The sequence below is a fragment of the Phyllobates terribilis genome, unplaced genomic scaffold (genome assembly GCF_046119375.1).
Source record: "Phyllobates terribilis strain yellow unplaced genomic scaffold, ASM4611937v1 Scaffold_3__8_contigs__length_932513732, whole genome shotgun sequence".
Classification (NCBI taxonomy): Eukaryota; Metazoa; Chordata; class Amphibia; order Anura; family Dendrobatidae; genus Phyllobates; species Phyllobates terribilis.
In genome coordinates, this window is record NW_027362763.1 from 343,588,352 (window position 1) to 343,613,837 (window position 25,486).

At 41.1% G+C, this 25,486-nt stretch overlaps 2 protein-coding genes across 4 annotated transcripts in view; one reads left to right on the plus strand and one right to left on the minus strand.

Moving 5' to 3' along the window:
• Positions 1-11,641, plus strand: part of PCYT1A (phosphate cytidylyltransferase 1A, choline) — a 38,939-nt gene extending 27,298 nt beyond the window's left edge. For all 3 annotated transcript variants that reach the window (XM_073675205.1, XM_073675206.1, XM_073675207.1), the window contains exons 3-9: positions 1,771-1,870; positions 3,993-4,109; positions 7,635-7,786; positions 9,167-9,245; positions 9,451-9,593; positions 9,682-9,870; positions 10,760-11,641. In XM_073675205.1, coding sequence (XP_073531306.1) covers positions 1,771-1,870; positions 3,993-4,109; positions 7,635-7,786; positions 9,167-9,245; positions 9,451-9,593; positions 9,682-9,870; positions 10,760-10,966 — 987 coding nt within the window. In that variant the 3' untranslated portion in view covers positions 10,967-11,641. The remainder of the gene's footprint in view (positions 1-1,770; positions 1,871-3,992; positions 4,110-7,634; positions 7,787-9,166; positions 9,246-9,450; positions 9,594-9,681; positions 9,871-10,759) is intronic.
• A 3,226-nt stretch (positions 11,642-14,867) lies between these two features.
• The window catches only part of SLC51A (solute carrier family 51 member A), a 34,997-nt gene continuing 24,378 nt past the window's right edge, over positions 14,868-25,486 (minus strand). The window contains exons 7-9 of the mRNA XM_073675208.1: positions 23,436-23,582; positions 21,203-21,308; positions 14,868-15,889 (exon numbers count right to left, since the gene is read on the minus strand). Coding sequence (XP_073531309.1) covers positions 15,774-15,889; positions 21,203-21,308; positions 23,436-23,582 — 369 coding nt within the window. The 3' untranslated portion in view covers positions 14,868-15,773. The remainder of the gene's footprint in view (positions 15,890-21,202; positions 21,309-23,435; positions 23,583-25,486) is intronic.

Consider the following 25,486-nt stretch of genomic DNA (forward strand, 5'->3'; position numbering starts at 1 on the left):
TTCTTATTTGAATGTGCACGTTGTAGATTCAGACTTAAGGCAGCAAAGAGTAACACATTTGGAAACAAGGAGTAAAGAAATGTATAAAAGAAACCGCAATCTATTAAACCTTAGCTTCCTCAAAGTACTGCTCTCATCCACTTTTCCTCTAATAATACTTTTGCGTACTCTTGGCATACTCTCAAGCAGCTTCACCAGGTAGTCACCTGAAATGTTTTCTGTTGAACAGGTGTGCCCCATCCAGTGTTCATTTGTGAAAACTGGCCTTCAGAAAATGTTTGCGACCGTCAGCTGTATTTTTCAGAGGTGGTGTTGGTACGCAGTTCCATACAATACTTCGCACCATTACACCGCTGTTCTAAGCCAGAATATGGCAAGAAATATTCAACTTAGAAAAGAGAAATGACTGTTCATCATTACTTTAAGACATGAAAGTCAGTCCTGAAAATTGCTAGAACCTTGAAGATATCCTCATGTACAGTTATGAAAAACATAAAATATAAATCGCTTTGATGAAACCTGGTTCTCATGAGCACCAATCTGGTAAAGGAAGACCAAGAATTACCTCTGCCAAGGAGGATAAGTTAATCAGAAGCCGGTAGCTGACAGCACCTCAGATAACAGTACTCATAAGAGAAGCACAGACATATCTCATCATCAACTGTGAAAAGCATGCCATTATGGTTGAATTGCTGCAAATAAGCCACTACTGAGAACCGCAAACAAAAAGAGACTTGTTTGGGGCAAGCAAGACAAGGATTGGACAATAAGTCAGTGGAAATCTATCTCTACTGTCCTCTGATGAGGCAAAATTTGAGATTTTTGGTACCAATAGCCGTTTCTTTGTGAGATGCAGAAAAGGTGAGTGGATGGTTTCTAGATGTGTGGTGCACACTATGAAGTATGGAGGAAGAAGTGTGATGTTCTGGGGATGTCTTCCTAGTGAATTTGTTGGCCATTTGTTCCAAATTCAAGGCACAGTTACCTAGCTGGTAACGACACCATTCTGCAACGACATTCCATCCCATCTGGTTTGCACTTAGTGGGAACATGATTTGTGCTGCAATAGGCCAATGACACTGATAACACCTCCAGGCTATGTAAGGGCTGTGTGACCAAGGAGTGGTGGGATGGAGAGATGTGTCAGATGTCATGGCCTCCACAATCACCCAGTCTCAACCCAATTAAGATGGTTTGTTATTAGTAGAAGGCAAAGCTGCCAACTAGTGCTCAGGACCTCTGGGAACTCCTTCAAGACTGTTTCTAAGCCTTTCCAGGTGACTATCTGATGAAGCTGCTTGAGAGCCAGCCAAAGAGGTCTAAAGCTGTCACCCGATTAAAAGAGGTTACTTTGAGGAATCTAAAGTTTAACTCACATTCTGGTTTGTTTCTCTTGTATTTCTTTACTTGTTTCCATATTTGTTCCTTTTGTGTTTTTTTGCCTTCAGTCTGACTCTACAATGTGCACATTCCAATAACAAGGAAAACCATTGCATTTTTTGTCCAAATTTTCGATAGATACTGTAAATGCAGTTGCTGACCATAACATGTTCAATTTCTGATGCCCGCGTTAGTATGCCATCCCTGTCTGTGGACGCAGGGAGAGATAAGCGGCTACCATGCACCTTTTCTTACATTCAGGCAATAATGTTCCAACGAGAAGAGTCTTGCTAACCTTGAGTTATACATACTGTACTATATGACGTGCGTTGCATTTCTTGCAGTTAGTACTATTCCTACTATATTGATATGTTTTGTTCACATTTGCAGGGGGTGAGTGAGCCTGCTCCTTTCTCCGATCAGTTACAGATTGACTATAGTAAGGCATACAAAAGAGTAACCATGGAAGAAGCCAAGATGGGAACACCACGTAAGTGTTTAGCTAGGCCCTGCTGACTGGTATCTTTCTATTCATGTACAATTCATTCTATTGAAGTTCCTGACTTCTACATACAGAATACCACCATAAACAAAGTTCTTGTGGGCTGAAATGTTGGGTTCTTTGTTTCAAGTGTTCTGGCATACATTTATCCATTACTTTAACCCCTTAATAACCACTCATATGCTTTGTAACCTTCGTTAAGGGGCCTTAATCTTTAGCATCACTTTTTTTTTTTTAAATGAGGCTGTTAGCAGCATATGATAGCTGGACACCCTTTCCATCTGTCCTGATCAGTTTTAGCATCAATCAGGGCTGTTTAGCCCCTTAGAAGCTGCTGTCAGATGCCGTTTTTGCAATCCTATCTGAGCACAGAATGATGTAGGGGCAGAGACTGGGCCCGATTCATTAAGACTGGCGCTTCCTAATGAATTAGGTGGACCTTACTCCTGCACACCCATCATTAAGAGGCACGTGTCCCTTAAAGAATTGGGCCTATCTGATCACGGGCCAGAAATGTTCCGCCACAATTTTGATAAATTTATTGGGCGTGCTTTGCCATGTCCTGTCCCACCACAGTTCCCTCCACTTTTGTGGATGTTCCAGAAATTGGTGCAAAAAAAACGCCAACAGTTGCAGATTTTACAACATTTGAAAGTGTTTTACACCAGTATTCTGGCAAAAAACACCTTCATGAATCAGGCGCCTTGTTGCCAGCAATGTGTCACTTACTGGGATGTCTGCTGCAGTTTTGACAAAATCCGTTTTCTCTGCTGCAGGTCTTCCAGTTCTCTGAATGCTGAGCCCTGTATAACTGCACCCACCTGACTGGCCGCTATGTACACTGCATAGACAGAAAGCTGCCAATTAGTGTTGGGGGCTGGGTTATACCCAGTCCTGAATATGGAGGACTCCATGGCAGCAGGTTTACCAGTCCTCCTAGTGTAAGGCTGCGTTCACACATTGCGTATTTTCGTGCGCTTTTTTGCGCGCGCTTTTTGAAAATACGCAATGTGCTTTGTGTCTGCCAGCAAAGTGAATGGGAAATTCACTTTGCCGTTCAGACACTGTGTAATTTTACGCAGCGGGAAAGCGCAGCTGCGTAAAGAATTGGCATGTCAATTCTTTACGCAGCTGCGTCCTGCGCTTTCTCTCTATTGTGCCGCAGGCGCAGGATGGATACTCACCTACCCGATGTCAGGGGAGAGGCGTCCGGTCCGGTCTGCTCCAATCCCGCGCTTCCAGCATCTGCCGGTGAGCCGATCAGCTGTTAGCTAACCGGCTTGTAACCGGCTTCCGGTCACGTGACAGTCTGCTGATCGCTTCACGGCAGATGCTGCAAGCGCGGGACGGAGCAGACGCGTCTCTCATCCATCGGGTAGGTGAGTATCCATAGTCTGTACATACACTGCTAGGGACACACACACGACACATAGACACAGACAGTACACACACGACACACAGACATTACACTTGTCACCCTTCATTTTCACACTGCGTTTTTTGCTGCGCTTTTTTACGCAGTGTGTGATTGGAGGTGCTTTTTTTACCTGCTTAAAAAAAACGCAGGTAAAAAAAGCAGGAAAATACGCAGCGTAAAAAAACGCAGGGAAATACGCAATGTGTGAACGCAGCCTAACAGTGATTTTATCAAAACTACTGCAGCAGCCCAGTAAGTGACACATTGCTAAAATCAGGGTCTCTGTCTCTACATCATGTTTATCTCCGATTAGAAGACAAAACCTGCTGACAGATTTCCTTTAAGCGTAGAGATGAGAATCCCCTTTTCACAGTTTCATTTCTTGGTGTGGTGCAGTATTCTAAAATGAATCCAGATCTCAGAAAACCTCTGATGGGTATCATGGTACTTCACCATAAAGAGAATAAGAATAGTTGTAGTAAAAAACTTTCCACTGCAGCGACCTGCCGTTTGTGTGGTAAGTTACACTCGAGATCTGGCTTCCAAATCTGCTAGATTTTAATCACGGGTGGAGTTATAGTTCTACATTTTCCATTTCTTTGCTGTGCGTGCATTACTAATAGTTACATTTATAAGTCCTGTGTAAAGAGTTGTCACACTTGGGTGATCAGAATGGTCTCTGTATTTCCACAGTGGACAGACCTGTACGAGTGTATGCGGATGGTATCTTTGACCTGTTTCATTCTGGACATGCCCGCGCTTTAATGCAAGCAAAGAATCTCTTCCCTAACACATATCTGATTGTAGGGGGTAAGTGGAGACTCATTCCGGTGTTTGGTTAGGGAGTTACTTTTCTTAGGGAAACTTTTCCTGTATTTGTAACCACATTTATGGAAACAGTCTGGGTTCTGTGCTGAGTAGGCCGAGCTGATGCGATCTGTACAAAGCCCTACTCATAGATGCAGCTTTTTTTGGAATCTGAGTTTTCAAGGTAATGCTTATTAGTATAATGGTGACTCAGACCACAGTGCAGCTGTGGAAAAATCCTGCCGTCCATGTCCACTGCACCCTGGACAGAGGCAAGGTCACCGTCTACTGACAGTCACTCCATGTCATCCTCCTTCTTTATGGCATACATTTCACAGATTTTTCTGTTTTATCCTGGAGCCAAAATAATATATTGAGGAACTGCAAAACTAGCTATGCCCTAATAATGAACCTGAAGGGGTGGAAAAGTTTTACATGTCCTGTAAATACCTAAGCAGAATGCCTCTGCCCCAAACCTGAAGTCTGTCCCTGGGCTGAAATTGCTTACATCTGTATAGATTATTATTGGGATGATTTTGATGATATTTATGGAATTACTGTATTGGAATTTCCTATTCTAATTTTTTTTAAATATAGAGAAGTATAGATATCTATATCTCTCTATCTCCTCTAAATAAATATTTTATATATTGGGCTATAAATCATTTTTGCAATTGGTAACGGATAAGAGAAAAACCCTCACATTGGACCTTCAGCACATGCTCACTGACAGATTCTCAGTCAAAACTTTACACTCAAATGTTCATGTTGAACTGGACACAAGGATGTAATGGTGGCTGCAGAGTTATTTTTCTAATTTTGCCTCTCTGCTGTGGAGATATTGGCAATCCGAGGAGTTAGCACCTTTCTTTTTCTTTAACTCCTTAAATCCAAGTGGGTGTTTAAAAGGCAGTTTTAGGCCCCTTTCACACATCCTTTTTGTATGTCCATATGCAGTCCGTTTTTTGAGGACTGCAAATACGGATAAACAAACACCTATTGTATTCAGTGGGTGTGCGCACAAGTCAGGTTTTTCACATGGACCGTGTGTCAGTGTGAAAAACCCACAGACATGTCAGTTATTTTTTTGCGCAGCAGGCACAAAATGCGCGCTGCACACTGATGACACACGGATGACATTCGTGTGTCATCAGAGTGACACATACTGGCGCCTAGGAATCAGCGGTACAGTTCGCGCTGTTCCCCGACACCGGCTGCTGAAGACAGCTTTCATAATTGTCCCCTGCTCGCACTGAGATCAGCTCGAGCAGGAGACAATGATGGGAGTTGTATTCAGCCCTCGACGGCCCCAGAAATGGCACATCAGTGAGATGCGCCAAATCTGGCATTTAGCCTCGTCCCTTCCCACTTTCCCTGGTGCAGTGGCAAGTAGAATTTGGGGTTCATGTCAGCCTTGTATTGGCAGCTGACATGAAGCACAGGAGATGGTAGAGCAGAGGCGTCTATAAGATGCCCCTATTACTAACCCCATAGTAAAAGTTTGTAAATAAACGCCATGAGAAATCTGTGAATTGCGGTGTACTCATTAAGCTCAGCGCACCACTGTGAGATTTTTTTCTCACGGTGCAAGCGGTGATCTCACTGAGGTCACTGCAGTTCTTGTGCCCGCTCGCTGGAGCGAGTCATTCTCCTTTGCCCTTCAGCATGAAAGGTCACATCATGCCACCTTTGATGCTGAAGAGCACGTTGCACAGATGGATTACGGCGTGGGGCACTATGGATTCTTTCCACTTCCGACAGGTGAGGGATATCTTTGTTTTTTGTTTTTTTTTTGTTTCTTTTTTGATTTTTTTTGGTACGTGTCACACAGACACACAGACAGCATATGGATGTGTCCCATGGATGCACGGATGTCACATGTATGGCACACCGATGTCACATACGTACATACAGATGAGACACAGATCTCACCAGTACTGTTTTTTCCTATACAGGAATCACCAGGATGTGTGAAGGAGGCCTTACTGTGGATGTGTACTACTTCTCCCTATATGATGCTGACCAATCATAAGCAGGCAGCAACACTCAAAGGAAAGAAGAACACACCCCACCATAGTTTGGAGCAGATTTTTCAGTGTGTGAGATGTAGTGATACAGCTCTGATCTCCTGGTCCAACCTCCTGCATGAGTCAGTGTGGGGGAGGGGCTGGACAGCTGAGTTTATCTGTGTAAAATTACAAAACCTTCTATCGGCTCTCCTGACATGGTCTCCTCTGCTGTACCTCCGTGACACTGCCTGTCTAAAGATGAAAGCTCAAAGTGTCAGTATCACACTTATGTCTGTTGTGGTCAGCTTGTAATTGCTTTGCAGTGACATTAGAGCAGACTGTCATTACATCTCACACAGGAGTAATCTAGAGCCGATCGGTTACATGACTATGAGATATAATGACAGCCTGCTTTCACTGCAGAGCAGTTACAAGTTGCTTCAGTACAGCAGACATAATTGTGATTATTGATACACTTACTAATCAGGAGAGGTGTTCTTTTACACAGCTAAACTCAGCTGCACTGCCCTTCAGCACACATTGATTTATGCAGGAGGTAAGACCAGAACTGTATCACTACATCTCACACACTGAGAAACCTGCTCTAAGCTATGATGGGCTGTGTTCTGCTTTCCTTTGAGTGTTGCTGCCTGCTTTTAATTGGTCAGTGGCATGCAGCAGGATGAAGTACAGCCCAGTGAAAACTATCTGATAACACCCACTTGGACATTTAAAAAGAAGTTAACTCCTTAGGTCCTAAATACTTTGCTTGCTAATATTTCTGCAACAGAGGTGAAAATAAAAAAAAATGTGTAATCCTCAATTACGTCCTGTATCCAGTTGGACAGCCAATGGCACGGGGAACATTTCACTGGTAGAGGGAAGAATGGATTCAATGAAATTTCAACAAATTCTTAATGCAAATGGAACACAGTCTGTTGAAAAGAGGATGACTTCTACAAATGGATAATGATCCTAAACACGTGTCAAAATCCACAATGGACTACCTCAAAAGGCGCAAGCTGAAGGTTTTACAATAGCCCTCACTGTCCCGTGATCTGAACATCATTGAAAATCTGGCTAGATCTCAAAATAGCAGTGCATGCAAGACGACCCAGGAATCTCACAGAACTGGAAGAATTTTCCAATGAAAAATGGATGAAAATCCCTTAAACAAGAATTGAAAGACTTTTGTCTGGCTACAAATAGTGTTTACAAGCTGTGATGCTTTTAAAAGGAGGCGCTACTAGGTACTAACCATGCTGGGTGCCCAAACTTTTGCATCAGCCCATTTCCCTTTTTGTCATTTTTAAAATATATATATGTTTTTGTCTAAAATACTAAGTAAATGTGTTATCTTTAACTTTAGGCCTTTTAGAGATCATTTCATCTTTAACTTGCTTCACTGTTCACAATGACAGTAATTTTGACTAGGGGTGCCCAAACTTTTACATGCCACTGTATATGTGATCAGCTACATTTAGGAAATGCAGATATACTAAACATTTCTGTTTTACAGTGTGTAGTGATGAGCTGACGCATAACCTGAAGGGATTCACAGTGATGAACGAAGCAGAGAGATATGATGCTGTGCAGCATTGCCGTTACGTGGACGAGGTGGTGAGGAATGCACCATGGACGCTTACACCAGAATTCCTTGAAGCGCACCGGGTGAGAGCTGTTTCAAGCCTCAAGTTTTTCCTAATGAAGTGAAGGGTTAGTCCAGCTTAAAACATTTCTCGTCCCTCATTTGGATAGGTGTTAAATGCTAGATCAGTGGAGATCTGACCTCAGGGCCCCCACTGATTCAGTGGAATAGGCTTTGAATGAGACAATAATGCTCTTGATTTTACAATCACTCCATTCAAAGACCTCCTTATCTTGATTGTGTAGCTTGGAGGACAATCCACTGAAATCTTATGTTCTATAGATTGTAGGAGTCAGATCCTTACCAATCTAAAGGCCCCGTCACACATAATGAGATCGCTAGCGAGATCGTTGATACGTCACGGTTTTTGTGACGCAATAGCGATCTTGCTAGCGATCTCGTTATGTCTGACAGGTAGCAACGATCAGGCCCCTGCTGTGAGATCGCTGATCGTTACAAAGCTTCCTGGACCATTCCTGGGTCGTTGCGCTCCCGCTGGGCAGTGTGCATCGCTGCATTTGACACCTTATCAGCGACCTCGTTAGCGATTCAGTACTGAGACACGTAGGCGTGCATAAATTGGACTTTTCCGCGCCCCTTGTCCCCAATTGGTGGTCGCTACAGCGTTCTCATTTTACGCCGTGCATAAAGAAGGCAACAGAATAGCGATTCCATCCTTTGTTTCTGACCTCGTGCTGGATTGCAGATCCTAGCAGAATTCTCCGGGCTGTTGATATCCATTCATTCGACGGAGTCCTGATTTTGCGGATCGTTGTAGCTTTCTCCGGCTGAAACCAGAACGCAGTCAGGAACAAAGGGACGGAATTGCTACAACGTGGCCTTCTTTTAAACCAAGGCCACCCAATCAGAACGCAGTAGCGTCCACTAATCGGAGATGAGGGGGCGCGGAAAAGTAATTTTATGCACGCCTTTGTGACACAGTACAGTCCCTATCAAGGTGTGGATCTTTGAAATAGCTGCTGTGTGAAAGCGTCCCAACGACCGCCGAGATCGTTGGTTAGATCGCTGGGGCGGCCGAAATCGTTGGGAAGTTCTGCATGTTTGACAGCTCCCCAGCAATCACGAAACGACTCTCCAGCGATCCCAAAACCGTGACGTAATAACGATCTCGCTAGCGATCTCGTTATGTGTGACGGGGCCTTAACTTTTTCACCTGTCCAGTTGAAGCAGAAATGGTCAATTAACAAAACCCACTTCAAAAATGGTGTTCTTGTCTCATGATTTACTGCTTGTGAGGCTGAAGAACATTAATAATCTTTCTTTGTTTTTTTTTTTATACATGATCTAATGTGTTTCCCTTTCAGGCCCTGAGATTTATGTATTTGCTATAATAACTGTTTATCACGTTGTAGTAAATCTTCTTCTTCTCTTCTTGTCTGTAGATTGACTTTGTAGCACATGATGATATTCCTTATTCCTCTGCAGGAAGCGATGATGTCTACAAACACATAAAAGAGGCAGGTCTGTGTACTCCTTTATGATTTTATGCATCAATGTATTAAATATTAGGAATTTCTTTTTATGGATCAATGAAAGTTTACTTTTTATAACCTGAATATTATTTTACTTGGATGCCATTTGTTTGCCCAATATATGTTCATGGGACCCCTGTTCTTCTCGTATGCCATAAATGTTTGAGATGTATAATCTGAATTTTTTTATACAGGAATGTTTGCACCAACGCAGCGGACAGAAGGAATATCTACATCTGACATCATCACAAGGATTGTGCGAGATTATGATGTGTACGCTCGTCGTAATTTACAGCGCGGATACACGGCCAAAGAGCTGAATGTCAGCTTTATCAACGTGAGAATTGCTATTTATCTTGTACAGAAATCTAGTGTTATTAGTTGTGATGTCTGGGCTTGGATATTAAAATATGCTCTGTGTTTAGGAGAAGAAATACAACTTACAGGAACGAGTTGATAAAGTTAAAAAGAAGGTAAAAGACGTGGAGGAGAAGTCAAAGGAGTTTGTGCAAAAAGTAGAAGAGAAGAGTATTGATCTAATACAGAAATGGGAAGAAAAGTCAAGAGAATTTATTGGCAATTTCTTGGAGATGTTTGGCCCAGAAGGAGCCTTGGTAAGCCATCCCTCACTTATCAGCCAAAAATATATTTGGTGCAATTGAAAGACTGGAAATTGTTTATGCAGCGCCAATATATTTCACTGTGGATAATATTGTATGAATACCCAGTGGGGCTATTAATTTTCTACCATGGCTTTTAGGGTTGCTGGTCAGCTTACCACATTCTTGGAGCCTCACATGCGACTCTTCCCGACTCCTTCCAATGGTCACACATTCACATCCCTAGCTGGCCATGCAAGACCCCTCTATATTATATTGTGTGGGACAAAAGGAGGCTGTGTGCTCACTTGTATAAGTAATTCCTGTTCTTTTATAGCAGAGGGTAATTACACAATCCAGATGCCGCGGGGAGAGCCCTCCAGAGCCACTAGTTGCCACTACTCTAGATCCCATTTTATGAAAAGTCATGTAATGTAATAACTTTCATAGAAGCAGGGGACCTGAAGTGCCCTCAAGTCACCAGTCATATCACTACACGTTCAGGATGCTGTAAAGGATTCTTCACTGTTGATGATGCGTAGCCCCAAACTCATTCACTTTTCATTTTGATGTATTAACAGAATTGCCAGAAAATTATCTTTGTGCAGCAGAGCATTTGTAGCAAAAACAGAAGATACTGGGGGGAAACTTTCTTAATATATTTGCACCATTGATGACATACATTGTTGCCACTTATCATTTCCTGAGCGAGGCTGTATTCTGTGCTTGACAACCCCCCCGCTACATTCATCATGCCCCTATAAACATATAAATAACCAGCTACCTCTTGGGTCCTTGTCTCCATATATCTCTGCTTGGCAGCCATTGCAAAGTGTTGGAAGAGAACCTTATGTTACTAATGGCTCAAAAATAAGAGAGTTATGCTCTACCCTATTTATTTCAGAAACACATGTTGAAGGAGGGCAAAGGAAGAATGCTTCAAGCAATTAGTCCAAGACAGAGCCCCAGCAGCAGCCCATCCCGGGAACGTTCTCCTTCTCCATCATTCCGGTGGCCCTTCTCTACCAAATCCTCCCCACCAGCATCACCCGGCAGACGTTCTCGATCCACTGCTGCTGCCTATGACATAAGTGAGGATGATGAGGACTAAGGATTTCTTTCTTCTTTTTTTTTTCTTATTTTCAATCCTTCTCAGCAGACTCCTTGTCCTCTGACCTCCAGGAAAGTAGCCACATAGAGAGGAGAGAACGCTCAGCCCTGAATTCTGGGGTCTTGTGCAGAACGGTTCCTGAGAGCCAGTGTTTGTAGTAGTGGATAGGACACAAGCTTATTTCCTACAAATTACCATGTTATTTTGTTGTATTTTTTTAAATGAAACCAATCTCTTTTTAATGAACTAAGTGTCCAAAATCTATTTCTTTTTTTTGTCAATTTAATTTTTTATTTTACCAGGAGGTTTTATCGCATGGACTGTTGCATCTTATTGTAGCCTTTTAGTACTTTAATTCCCTCTAGCTGTGAGCTCCCATTAGACAGCACAGTGAATTATTATCCTGGAGGAAAAAGAGCTGGACACAAGTGACACTGAGAGTATGTATATATATGTGTGTGTCACAATATCAGAGGTATTAAGTACAATTTACTGATCTGTGGGGGTGGTGACCAGTGAAATGTATTGTATTAAACATTAACCCCATGGAATTTAGCCATTTCTCATTAAAAGTGCCTGTTGTCGTAAATCTATTTTTTTGCATCTGTTAGATTTGCAAAATTTTGCCATTCTTCAAATGTCTGTCTGTAAAGTAATAAACTTGAAAAAACAGTATTCTGTAGTCAAATTCTGAATTCATCAAACTCTGACAATGAACCAAAGAAGGCCCTGTTCCTGTTAGTCTCAACCGCCTGGTTCGGTCCTTGACACCTTGCCTGAGCGGGTATTTGTGCCCATAACCAATCACTGGCCACAGCAGGGACCCGTCTCACCCAGTGCCTCACTGAGCGGCCATTCTGGTGTTTCAAGGATGGGAGCAGGAAAAGCAGACTAGCAGGACTGGACACGCGCGGAAAGATCAGTGCGGATGAGTATCATTATTTTTAAATGCTTTGCACCCTGTTAAGAATAATTTTCATTGGTTTTACAGTACAGTACAGTACAGTTCCTTCAAAAACTATGTACAAGTGTGCCTAGAAGAATTGTTCCAATGATGCGGTTTTGAAGTCAGAGTGGTCACACCAAATATTGATTTGGATTTCTCTTTTGTTTATTCATTTATTTTTCTCAATTAACAAAATGTAAACTATTAACACTTCTATTTTTGAAAGCATACTTACTTTGCATATTTTTTTTCAATACCTGCCAAAAACGCTTGCACCTTGCTGTGTGTAAAAATAAAATCTAAAACCTGGATATAAAATTTCCTTTTTTAGGAAACACTTTACAGTAATAGTCCAAAGTCTCTTCACTGTTATATGGCTCGTGGCACACGGATTCTCATGTTTCCTGGAAAGTATTACATGTAATGTAAACTGCATATGATTGTCCTATGTGTAGGGTCACTATTGTATTTTTATATCAGGAACAAATGCTACAATGAATGCGTTTAACCATTAACAACACATAAATTATGATGTGTATTTAACCATTTTATTTGTGTTTTGAGTGCATTTTACTACAACGGCCGGATGTTATACTGGACAAATAATGTGATAAAATGCTTGTTTTATAGCGTATCCTACTTATTTTCTTTTAAACTCTGCCATGCCTTTTCTTTTATTGATATGATTTTTTTTATAAAAACGTAAATGGAAGCTACCATTAGAAAATGTCCTATTGTTTAAAGCCGGTTTTTGTGTTACAAATATTTTTTAAATTTATATGTGAGTTTGTTGGTTTTTTTTCCATATCACGATCTTTATGAAATGGCTAATATGAAGTTGAAAAACAATATCCTTGACCTGACCATCAGCAACCAAGAAAATGTCCTCCTTCCTGTAAATTACCACTAATTTTTTAAGAGCATTTTCCTTTAAGAGAACTTGACAGTTGATACATGCTGCCCAATCCATGTATCAGGCACTGGCTGAATTATCTCAGTCAGGTATGTTTGACCTTGAAACGCTTCGGCGGGACTAAGCCGCACTGGAGACTAGTCAGGTCCCCGGTGGCTTCTCCCCACCCGCTGCCCTGGATTGCCAGGTCTCCACCTATATGCACACCGTGCAGTTGTAGAAACTTGTGCAACCCTTGCTTTAGGCTTTTTACTGTTTGTTTGCAAGCTCATTGTCTTTCTCACTAGAGTGTAACAGAAATATGGCCACATGAGACCCCAATGTTTGTCACAACCAGACACCTGTCAAACTGTTTCAATCCCTTCTTCCATCTTGATTGTTATGTACAGAATACTAATTGATTGCTATGTATACAATACTGAAAATGGTAGAGCTGTTTCCTATATTACGCCCAGTAGTCACATATCCATCATGTAATCAATTGACATTCTTTACTATATCAGAGCTGATAGATCTTGGTTTTACCTAAATCTAATTGTCATACTTGTTACAATGGAAGATTGCTTTGAAGGAAACCTGTCAGGACTGATAAGTCTGTTAACCTGCAGATATAGGGTTAATAGCATTATGAAGGTGTCTGGCCGCAGTACTGAAGGTGCAGCACCTGGGAGAAAATGATCTTTCTTTTTCTTGGAAGTCATCGGCTTTCAGTCATACAGGCACTGAGGGCAGCAGCTGTAAGTACTCCCCGGAACTGACTGACAGCCGGCTCTGTAGTGTATGAGTGGTCAGATGTCAGTCGTACAATTATGACCATAATGATAAAACAATGGTATGGTGAATTCAAATTCTGGATTTGGCTACTTTTAATCAGAAAACCTTAACAGAACTTTTCCCACAATACTCTAGAACATTGATTGTTACTTACAGGTTTTATGGAGATAGTTTAGAGCTCCACTCCAGCTGTTTTTTTGTTTGTTTTTTTAATGCAGCTCTGCAGTGTTATCACTATTGTAAGTTCCTTGCGCTTAGTATAATATTCACCAGCCGTCATATTCGTCTATTCTCAGTGCCGCTACAGTCGGTCTGCAGGTTCTGCCTGCCGGATTGCTCCAGTGTGTGCTAGGTGATCCAGAAGTCACCACTCAATGTAAATCTGTCAGAAGTAGAACGAGACTCTTATAGACTTGCATTGAGAGCTTGTCACCGTTACTTGACTGACTTCCGGTCAGTCAGAAGTTGGGGTGACAAGATGGCCATGCAGGACCGGAGCACTTCCGGGAACAGCTGAAGACTGCAGCTGGTGATTACAAGACTACTTAGATTAGTAGCTAGTGCTGAAATATAAAAAATGCTGGAGTTTGCCTTTAAGAATAAAGATCAATTTATTCACACAAAATTCTTCCAGAAAGGATCTAATTGAGCCGGGATATTTGTGCCTTTTATGAGACCTGTTGTCTCCTTCAATATATGAAGAGGAAAAGTATAAGTTTAGTAACCAGTGAAGCCTCCTACTATGGCTGCCGTAGACTCCTGTAGGATCATAATGTTCCTTATTCTTCCTCTTTTTTCCCATGGTTCCTATGTAAACTTTTTATTTTGGATTCTGCATTTACTCCAAAAAGCTGTGACATATTCCTCCTATACCTTACTACAGAGGGATTGCACCTAGAAAAGACTATAGCTGTAATACAGAGCGCTGTATACTGCTGAAGACTAGTTGGAATAGCCCTATATCTCGTCTGACCATGATTTCCAGTGTGTTCACTCCCTGGAATCACCTACTGTATTTCCTGCGTCAAAGACTCTTGGTGCAGGGATGTGTAAAGCCTTTTTAATTCTCAGCATTCGCTTATGGCAGAGATTAGTCTCTGTTTTGCCTACTCCTAAGCCAAGCACTTGGGTCAGGATGGAATCGGTTTGCCAATACTGGTGTGTTGTGGAAAAGCCCTGATCTGGCCCCAAGTATCTCCATAACTGCAATGCATTGCCTGTGAAATAATTCCTCTGGACAGCACCTGTAAATGAGGAGCGATGCTAGATAGGCATAAATGGGAATTTATTTTATGATAACAATGTGGATAACATGTAAAAAGGTGGTTTGAAATCTGCCATATTTACTGTTCAAGTATTAAAACCTTGGGAAGAACAGGATTGTAAGGTGAAAAAAGAATAGATTGCAATAGGACGGCACATATAGTACAAGACTATGAAGTACGACAAAGACCTGATACATTTCTAAGAACTATAATGAACCAGGACAGAGCACATATTGATATGAAAACATCATAACCTAGGTATATCATACACCTTATATCCTGGGAGATGTTGCACTAGATTAGCAGTTAGGAAATATCACGTATGATACAAAAAAACAAGTCGTAGAGGAGTTGACTATGGAGTGGACCGGAGCATAATCATTGGGATGATGGAGATGGTTTCCTCAATATTATTTATAATGGACAATTTGAGCCTTTTGTTTGCAAATATTCAAATGGAAAAAGTCCTGTTGCTCATAGCAAATCTAATTCTTATTCTTCCAGGTCCCGTTACCATCTGATAACCATTTCTCATACAATTTTTACATGTGAGGCCTGTATTGTTAAGTATGAAAATGATTGTACCCCGTCTATCCAAACACTGACTCCAAAATAATTGCCGTATAATGAAAATACATAGTATAGTAAGTGGTCACAGTGTACATGGTACAGAGCCACCGAGGTGTAGATCTGTGTTGTCAGTGATGAATAGTGGATGTGAATTCATAAAAGGGCTGAATAGTCATAGTGATGAAGCTTTTTTGATGCTTCTATATATAAAATTGAATGGTCTTTGCACACACATGATTTTTAGTCTTCTGGTCATTGAGTCTTCAGTATGGCCGGATGATACATGGGTAAAAATAAACTCGCACAATAGTGTTTTGGAGCACAGATTATATATGTAAGTCACACAGCCTGTGTTTTTATCGTGTACCCTGCTTCTTCGTCCTTCTTCCTATATGCATTTCGAGCCAGTATCGACAATAAAAATGTCTCGATAATTAGCAGATGGTAGTGCATCACTGTAAAGAGACAAACATAACAGCTATGTTAAATATCTGGAAATGCATTAAGAACTTGGCATCTCTAGGGAATGGTCATACCAAACCAGTTGTGAGTTGCCAGACCTCTTGTGGTATAAATCGCCAGGCTAATTAATATATTGGAGCACGTATTGCTGATTGTTTCTTTTTCTTGTTTATGTTCTGTAAAGTTTCCATCCAGTCCACTAATTTTGTTTGGGTCAGATGTTTTTTTCATTGTAGATATTATCATGACATTAAACAGAATCTCGCACCAGGTTTTTGCCACCTAATCTAACGGCAGTATAATGTAGGGGCAGGTACCCTGATTCCAGTGATGTGACACTTTTCTAGGCCTCTTGCTGTTTTAATAACTTCACTGTTTTATCAGCAGGAGATTATCACTTAGAGGACTAGTAAATCTGCTGCCCTGTAGTCCTCCATATTCATGAGCTCTGCATAACCCCGCTCCCACCACTAATTGGCTTTCTGCCTCTGCACAGTGTACACAGAAAGCTATCAGGTGTGGGCAGGTTATACATAGATCAGTATTCAGAAACCTCTTAGATCTGCAGCAGATAAAACAGTGATTTTATCATAACTGCAGCAGGCAGCCCAGTAAGTGATAAATTGCTGGAATCAGGGCCTCTGTATCTACACTATTCTTCTTTCATAAATAAAAACCTGTTGACAGATTCCCTTTTACAGGGAAGCTATCCTGAGCTGTCTGTACCATTGCAGGCAAGTATGTGTTACTCTGAAACACTGCGGTGTTTTAGAGAAAGGACAGTTTAAATAGCCATACGGGTAATATAGGGAGAGAATTAACTAGTCCAGTGCGTTCACCGGCCCGCTCTATTTGATTAACAGGTTTCTCCTATGTGTGTACATAGAGATCTTTAGATTAACTGGAGCAAGGCGGGGAGAAGCCACATGGGGACCACACCAGTGTGACCTACAAGTAATTCTACAAAATGTTCAAATTGTTACAATTTAATCAGTGCACGTGAAGTGGATTTTTCTACATTTAAAGGGCTTGTACACACAAGTGATCTTTTATGTAGACCAGTGGTCCATGTGAAAAAACTCCTTTTTAGGTAGTTCCTGCACCCACTGTGCAGTCGAATACATGGAGCTGTGCACGGAGCACCAGTCGCATCCACTGGCACGGTTTCAGTACAACCATGTGAATCCAGCCCAAATGTATAGAAACTATCAACACAAAGACACTGTTTCTACATATGCCCCACTGTGTATCCTGTTACAGGTTTCCATGTGATATCCTGCTCTGGTAACTTGTTTGACCAAGGAACAGTATAAAACAAATACCCTCCAGTGAGACCATTAATGTAAGCTGTATTTAGTGTCTAATGCCAGAAGGTATGGGTAAATAGTATGACTAATGTTTGCTTTATACAGTGAAGGAAATAAGTATGTGATCCCTTGCTGTTTCTGTAAATTTGCCCACTGACAAAGACATGAACAGTCTATAATTTTAAGGTTAGGTTAATTTTAACATTTAGAGATAGAATATCCAAAAAAAAATCAAGAAAATCGCATTGTATAAATTAGATACATTTATTTGCATTTTGCAGTGAGAAATAACTATTTGATCCCCTACAAACCATTATGAGTTCTGGCTCCTACAGACCAGTTAGATGCTCCTAATCAACTCGTTACCTGCATTAATGACAGCTGTCTTATATAGTCACCTTTATAAAAGACTCCTGTCCACAGACTCCATTAATAAGTCAGACTCTAACCTCTACAACATGGGCAAGACCAAAGAGCTTTCTAAGGATGTCAGGGGCAAAATCATAGACCTACCAGCTGGAATGGGCTACAAAACCATAAGTAAGATGCTGGGTGAGAAGGAGACAACTGTTGGTGCAATAGTAAGAAGATGGAAGAAATACAAAATGACTGTCAATCGACATTGATCTGGGGCACCATGCAAAATTTCACCTCATTGGGTAACCTTGATCATGAGGAAGGTGAGAGATCAGCCTAAAACTACACGGGGGGAACTTGTTAATGATCTCAAGGCAGCTGGGACCACAGTCACCAAGAAAACCATTGGTAACACATTACACCTTAAATGTTTAAAATCCTGCAGTGCCCGCAAGGTCCTCCTACTCAAGAAGGCACATGTGTAGGCCCGTCTGAAGTTTGCCAATGAACACCTGGATGATTCTGTGAGTTATTGGGAGAAGGTGCTGTGGTCAGATGAGACAAAAATTTAGCTCTTTGGCATGACCCCAAACATACAGCCAAGGCAACAAAGGAGTGGCTCAAAAAGAAGCACATTAAGGTCATGGAGTGGCCTAGCCCGTCCTTAATCCCATAGAAAACCTATGGAGGGAGTTGAAGCTCCAAGTTGCCAAGCGACAGCCTCAAAATCTTAATGATTTAGAGATGATCTGCAAAGAGGAGAGGACCAAAATTCCTCCTGACATGTGCGCAACCCTCATCATCAACTACAAAAAACATCTGACTGCTGTGCTTCTCAACAAGGGTTTTACCACCAAGTATTAAGTGTTGTTTTCCAGAGGAATCAAATACTTATCTCTCACTTCAAAATGCAAATAAATGTATCTAATTTATACAATGTGATTTTCTTGATTTTTTTTGGGATATTCTATCTCTCAATGTTAAAATTAACCTACCCTTAAAATTATAGACTGTTCATGTCTTTGTCAGTGGGCAAACTTACAAAAACAGCAAGGGATCAAATACTTATTTCCTTCACTGTATATAAACCACACCACTTTGCAAATATACTGTTATATATTCATATAATAAAAAGAATAGAAGACCGTAAAATATATGTATACTCCTTTCTATTTATAACTAACATTTTAAAGTAAGGTAAATGTGCATTCAAGCAACTTTTTCAAAAAAGCTTTCTTGTGTGTGTAAATGAGGAATAAGACCATTTCTGGCCATTATATAACTTGTATCCTGCATTTCCCCCAGTTTTCTACTCTACAGGCTCTGGCTCTTAACTTGCAATTGACTCTGAGCTGATGGGAAAAGAAACTATCTGCTATAAGGTGTCCCATATACAGCACATCATACTGAGAGGTTCCTGCTCTTATTCGTTAGCACGCAGAAAGGAACATCAGCATGGAGGAAAATGCACAGCTGGGCTGAGCAGTGTAGACCTGAATCCAGCTCTTGGTTTGAGGTAAAAAGACTTTAGTAAGCTCATCACAATATTTCTGGTTCGGCCTCTGCTTGTTTTCTTACTCTGCTCCTCCCCTTAAGAGTATAATAGAAGGTGTAACCTGACTCTTCACAGGACTGGCAGCCTGACTTGTCTTGAGCAATGACAGAGTTGAGCTATTTTTTCGGTGGATGGTGAATGGACAGAAGGAGCAGAACAATGGAGAAAGGAGCAGAATGCTCTAAGACATAGGAGGGAAAATGCGGTCCTTCGGCTGTTCTGATGTGGACTAGGAGGGCCAGAGGTCTTTATGCCATAGCGCCCTCACCATGTGGCCGCCCTCTGCTCAGTGTGATATCGCTACATTACGCCAACTTTGCCTCAGTACACAGCACATACTGAAGCTGCGGGGGAACGGTGTGAACAGGAGAACAACTTGCAAGTGGCCACTTTAAGTAGCTTTTCTCTTGATTGCATACACCTGGCTATGAAGTTCAAAGCTCAATGAGGTTACAAAACCAAAAAAAGTGCTTTAGTAAGTCAGTAAAAAGTAGGTAGGAGTATTTAAAACAAGAAAATGATAAGGGTGCCCATACTTATGCACCTGTCAAATTTTGTTTGAATGCAGATTGCACATTTTCTGTTAGTACAATAAACCTCATTTCAAGGCAGAAACATTACTGTGTCCAACAGTTATTACATATATCAAACTGAAATAGCTGCTGCAAAAACACCAATTTTTATAAAACATTAAGCTTAAGATTAATAGGGGTGCCCAAACTTTTTCATATAACTGTAGGTTGTGTAGGGGACATTATACTGTGCATGGGCTCTGTGTAGGGGACATCATAATGTGCATGGGCTCTGTGTAGGGGACATCATAATGTGCATGAGGGCTGTGTGTGAACATCATACTGCACATGGGGCTGTATGGGGACCTAATACTGTGTAGTGAGACTACAAGGCCCTGTGGAAGCCAATTAATGGCGAAACGCGTCAGGATGTCTCTGTCTTGCCTCCCTCTCCCACTTTTTTGAGCCACTGGTTTTATCCTACATCTCTTTCCCTTATGTTCCAGCGATTTTAGGTCCTACTTATCATGGTACAACAGCTGCATTCCTGCAGCTCACTTCTGCAGGTAGTGGTTTACATGGGGATTGAGATTCAGAAACCTAATGTGTTTGTTCGCTTGTTGCAATTTAATATCGGATTGGAACATGTGCTTGTATGTTTTTATTATCCTCATTGGGTACCCTGGATTGCATTCATTTATCTGAGTGAACTAAAGTAAGAGCTTGCACGTTCTTATATTGATCTTTACCTTTATACCTTACTTGTGGAAAGGTTGCACTTGCACTTTTCCTATAGACCTTATTTCAGGAAGAGTTGCACTATGGTTTTGGATTATTTGACCTTTTATAATCTCCACACTTGGTTCTAATCATATTAATGTGTATACTTGTTGTTTTTTCTGAGGATAGGCTCTACTATGTACCTTTATATCTTGTAGTAGAGGGGACGGCATGACATAGCCTTATTGCAGGCATCTGTGCTTTTGTGTGATTTTTAAATGTTTTTAAACTATTATGTGTAGTTTTGTGTATCCCAATAAAGTATTTGTATTTTTTATGGTGATCCCCGTAGTATTGCATGTCTCTTCCCTCTTATTGTGTTTAGCTGTGTGGATACATAATACTGTGAAGGGGGCCTTGTGGGGAGATCATACTGTTTGATGGGACATCTTGTTTTAGGGGCTATGTGGGGACATCATACCATATGGGGACATCATACTGTGGGGACATCATGCTGTGTTGGGAGCTGCTGATCAAGGTACAAGGACTGTATAACAGGAGCAGTATGATTTACTGCTTTATATAAACGTATTACAGTAGCAGCGAAGCACTCTACTTAATTCTGCTTAATATTAAGTGATAAAAATATAAAACAATAATAATAAGCAGAATTAAGTTTAGCTGGTTGGTTTTGCTCTCCACAACAGTTAGTCTCTCATGTGGCCCCTTGGAAAAATTAATTGCTCACCCCTATTCTAAGATATATTACAAAGATTCTTATATTCGCGTCTACTATTACTTCACGCAAAGTTTGTTGAAAGTACAGTTCCCATTAAGAATGGACAATGAACTCACAGTGAGATCTGGCTTTAAATGCATATGGAGGCACGCAAGGAAGCACTCCTGTATTGCCCAGAATACTAAAGATAGAGGACTGTAGTGTGGTCAGGATAAGCAGCGTCTGAAAAAGAAATCAATTATGTTCAATTTATCATTTTGTGCGTACAACACACTGTTGACATAATATACTAAATATATGTAATTGACCTGGTTTTGCTACGTCCGTCAGTCCTATAGACAATAAATGGAGAGGTGTTGCCCGTGCTTGGCCATCAGTGTATACAAAGTAGGAACTACAGAGCCCCTTACTCAGGATTTGGTTCTCAGTTCTGGAGTCCCGGAGATCAGCAACTTATTATCTATACTGATTAATGATAGGTTGTTATGGTGGGTTGAAAACATTAAAGGGGTTGTCCACTACTTTTTATGATCCTCCAATGTATTCCTCCAGGGCCCATAAGTGTTTCTCTAAATACCTTGTGGTGCCTTTTCTGTCCGTGAGCGGCGCTATCACAGGCATCACGCGACTCCCGGCTGCAGCCGGCTCTGACACCCGCTGATGTCACGTCATGTTACGGCAGCAGCAGGGGGTACTCACTTCTGTGTTACATGGTGGATGCTGAGCTGTGGGCGGCGTTACCCAGAACGTCACACCCGGCATCCACCGCACTCTCTCCCTCTCCTCAGGCACTGGGAAAGCGCGCGGTGGATGCTGGGTGTGACGTTCTGGGTAACACCGCCCACAGCTCAGCATCCACCGCGGGGATCGCATCACTGATGTCACATCTCACTTGACGTGACATCAGTAACGGCCAGCGATAGCGCCACTCAGAGGCAGAAAAGGCACCGCAAGGTATTTACAAAAACATTTCTGGGCCCCGGGGGGATACATTGGGGGGGTTCATATAAAGTAGTGGACAACTTTTTTAACTCTTTTCTGGAGTCTGGTACAATTGTATGGAATGGGCTTAGAAGCTGCTTCCACTCCATATGCAATGGGTGCCAGCTGTGTTAAACAGCCAGCACCTGCCTCTAACAGCAGCAACAGGAGTTAGCACTGATCGCTGATGTTTAACCTCTTAGATGCCACAGTCAATCTGTGACAGCAGCACTTAAGTAGCACAGTTTCAGTGGTGTGCCATTTTGGACACCAATTTGAATATCTTTCATGATGAGAGAGTGGTGTGCTGATGGGTTGCACTGACAAAAGGCTGGGTTTCCAAGGAGACCATAATTTTCACTACATACTGCAATATACTGCTGCACCACAAGGACGGGTACGTTTGCTATGCCACAAATCTTATTCCAGCAGGGACTGGAGTAGGATTCAGGACGAGGTGCACAGAGGCATACACCACTCGTCCGTTGTATTGCAGTTTATACATTAAGTATTGAGACGATCGTAGGTTCAAGTGTGAGGTGACTTAAGAATAAAGTAATAAACTTTAAAGTTTTTTTAAATATTAAAAAAGATAAAAGTTAAAATCGCCCACATTGAAAATATAGAAATTTAAAATAAACATATTTTGTATTGCTGCATTCATAAAAGTCTGATCTATCAAAATCTAAAATTAATTAACACAATTAGTTAACATCAATACAAAAAAAATCAAAATGGCAGAAATGTCGGGGGTTTTTTGTCACTACTTCTCCCTAATAAAATGCAATAAAACAGATCAAAATGTTACACATAGCCAAGAATGGCATCAGTAAAGCCATCAAAGTGTCACACAAAAAACAAGCCCTCCACCAGCTCAATCAATGAAAAAATCGAAAATGTTATGGGTGTCAGGAAAAGATGACACAAACCAAAAAAAGAAAATTTTTCAGATTTTTTTTCTCTCCATTTAAATAGAAAAAAATGTACATAAGTTTGGTCACCAGAATCCTACTGAGCTGGAGAATCATGATTTAGAGTCACCTTCACCTCAGAATGTACTCCGCAAAAGCAAAACAAAAAATGATGGTGGAATTATATTTTTCCACAGTTTCACCACAACTGGAATTTTTTTCGTTTTTCAGTACATTGAATGTTAAAATGAATGACGTCATTCAAAATTACAACTCTTACCACAAATGAAATCAATAGAAAAGCAAAAAGATAATTCATGGCTCTTGGAAGAAGAGTGGGGAAAAAATTGTGAAAAAGGAAAATTGGTAGTGGATGGAAGGGGTTAAAAGCTTTGCTACTTCTAATAGGGATATAGAGGAAACAATGACAAACGATAAAGATCTCCTCGATTCTTACCTGAAAAACTGCAAATTTTGTTCCCATGTTGTATTCAGCTAAGTGAGTTCTGGCCTCACGGAAAAGTATCCCAATTGGCCATAGGGCTAAAACTGTACAGAAGCCAAGGACCACATTCATCCATAGTGCCGCACTGGCGCCTGACAGCTAAAAGTCACAGAAAAATGTTAAAATGTTTGAAAATTACAAGACACTATATGAATTAGTAAGAATACAGACATCCTTAGGGGCAACATCCATCTTTCCATCACTTGCAAGTAACCTTACTTACAAAAATATAGAGCCTCACACCTATAATATTGTGAAGTGCCGCACAATGGCTGCCTTCATACACCGCTTCGTATACTGCTTAGCAAAAACATTAACGTTACAAACTAAGGATATACATATAATATACATATAATATAAGGTTATACATATAATATACATATGATATAAGGATATACATATAATCATGCAGTGCAGTCTAGTCAGCATGTGACCGCATGTATGCAAATCATATACTTGTGGTCATACGGTCGACAGCTCCCGACACTGGAGAACCCACACAGTGAGCAGTGCGTCCGACGTCAGAATCCTTAAAGGGGTTTCCCCACGAACAAAGGGAATTTTAATCAATAGATCTTGGAATAATAACTTCCACAACTGGATGTGATTAAATAAAATGTTCCTGTGCTGAGACAATCTTATAAATGTTCCCCTGCTGTGTACTATGTAATGGCAGTGTCTGACCGTGCAGGAACATGGTCTGATCATACCACATCTCCTGGGCAGGGGAGGAAGAAAAAGAGTATACAGACAGGACAGCAGGGGATCACAGCTGTCTGCAGACTTGTAGGCTAAGACTGGAAAACCCTGTTAATTTACACAAAACAGATTCAGGGAACTTGTCACCAGTTTATAATGCCTTATCTATAGGCAGTAAAAAAAGGCAGCGACAGAGACCCTGATTCCAGGGCTGCATCACCCACACCTTTTCTTGCATCACCCACACCTTTTCTTGCATCACCCACACCTTTTCTTGCCATACTTGATGTGTGGGCGCTCACTAGGTCGCAATATTCATGAGCTGCTTTACCACCACCCACCGCTGATTGGCAGCTTTCTACTATGCACAGTGGGAAGAAAAATGTCAATTAATAGTAAGAGCGGGTACTGACCATGAAGAAGAAGACAATGATTTTATGAGTATTACAGTGAGCAAAAAGGTAAACAAGACTCTGCTGGAAATAGGCTCTCTGCCCCTACTTTATGCTGCCCTCAGCTACAGCTGCATACACCTAGTGACAGATTCCCTTTACATATGATAAAGTCCCCATTGTTATCAATGGGAGCACACCATGTTGGTGTTAGCTAACACATATGGGTTCTTTTAAGTTGACGAACAGGTGGCCCCCTTTTTATATAAACATGTTTCAAAGGACTCCTTTTTATATAAACATGTTTGAAAGGACTCCTTTAGATATCCTGGTATGTTTGTTTTTTAACAGATGAAGACTGTCCTGCACCAAATCATAGCTTATTAACCTCTTTGGCCTTTATGCCAGTTTACTTTTTTCACTTTTATTGCCACGTTCCAGGAATACGTTTTTTACTTTTTTCGGCATATTAACAAACGAACTCTTTTTGGGAAGAAATGTATACAAGACCACAATTCTGCATAGTGATGGGCGAGCGTGTTCGGTACTGCTAGATTTTTTTTTTCGAAAGAGAGAGAGAAAGAGAATTTGCAGAGCCGCACAAATAAAGTGTTAGCTTTATTTATGTTTTATTACTTTTGCCCCATTAATATACTCTTAGAAATCATTTTTGGGGGTCTCCATATTTTTAGAGAAATAAGCAGAGCTGTTTGAAGACTTATTTCTTTGTGTGACAAGCTGTAGTTTTCATTAGTGTCATTTGTGGTACATGTGACTTTGTGATCACTTTTTATTAACTCATTAGGCATAGGTAGAAAGCTGCCAATCAGCGGTGAGTGGTGGTAAAACAGCTCATGAATATTGTGACCTAGTGAGCGCCTCCACATCAAATATGGCAAGAAAAGGTGTGGG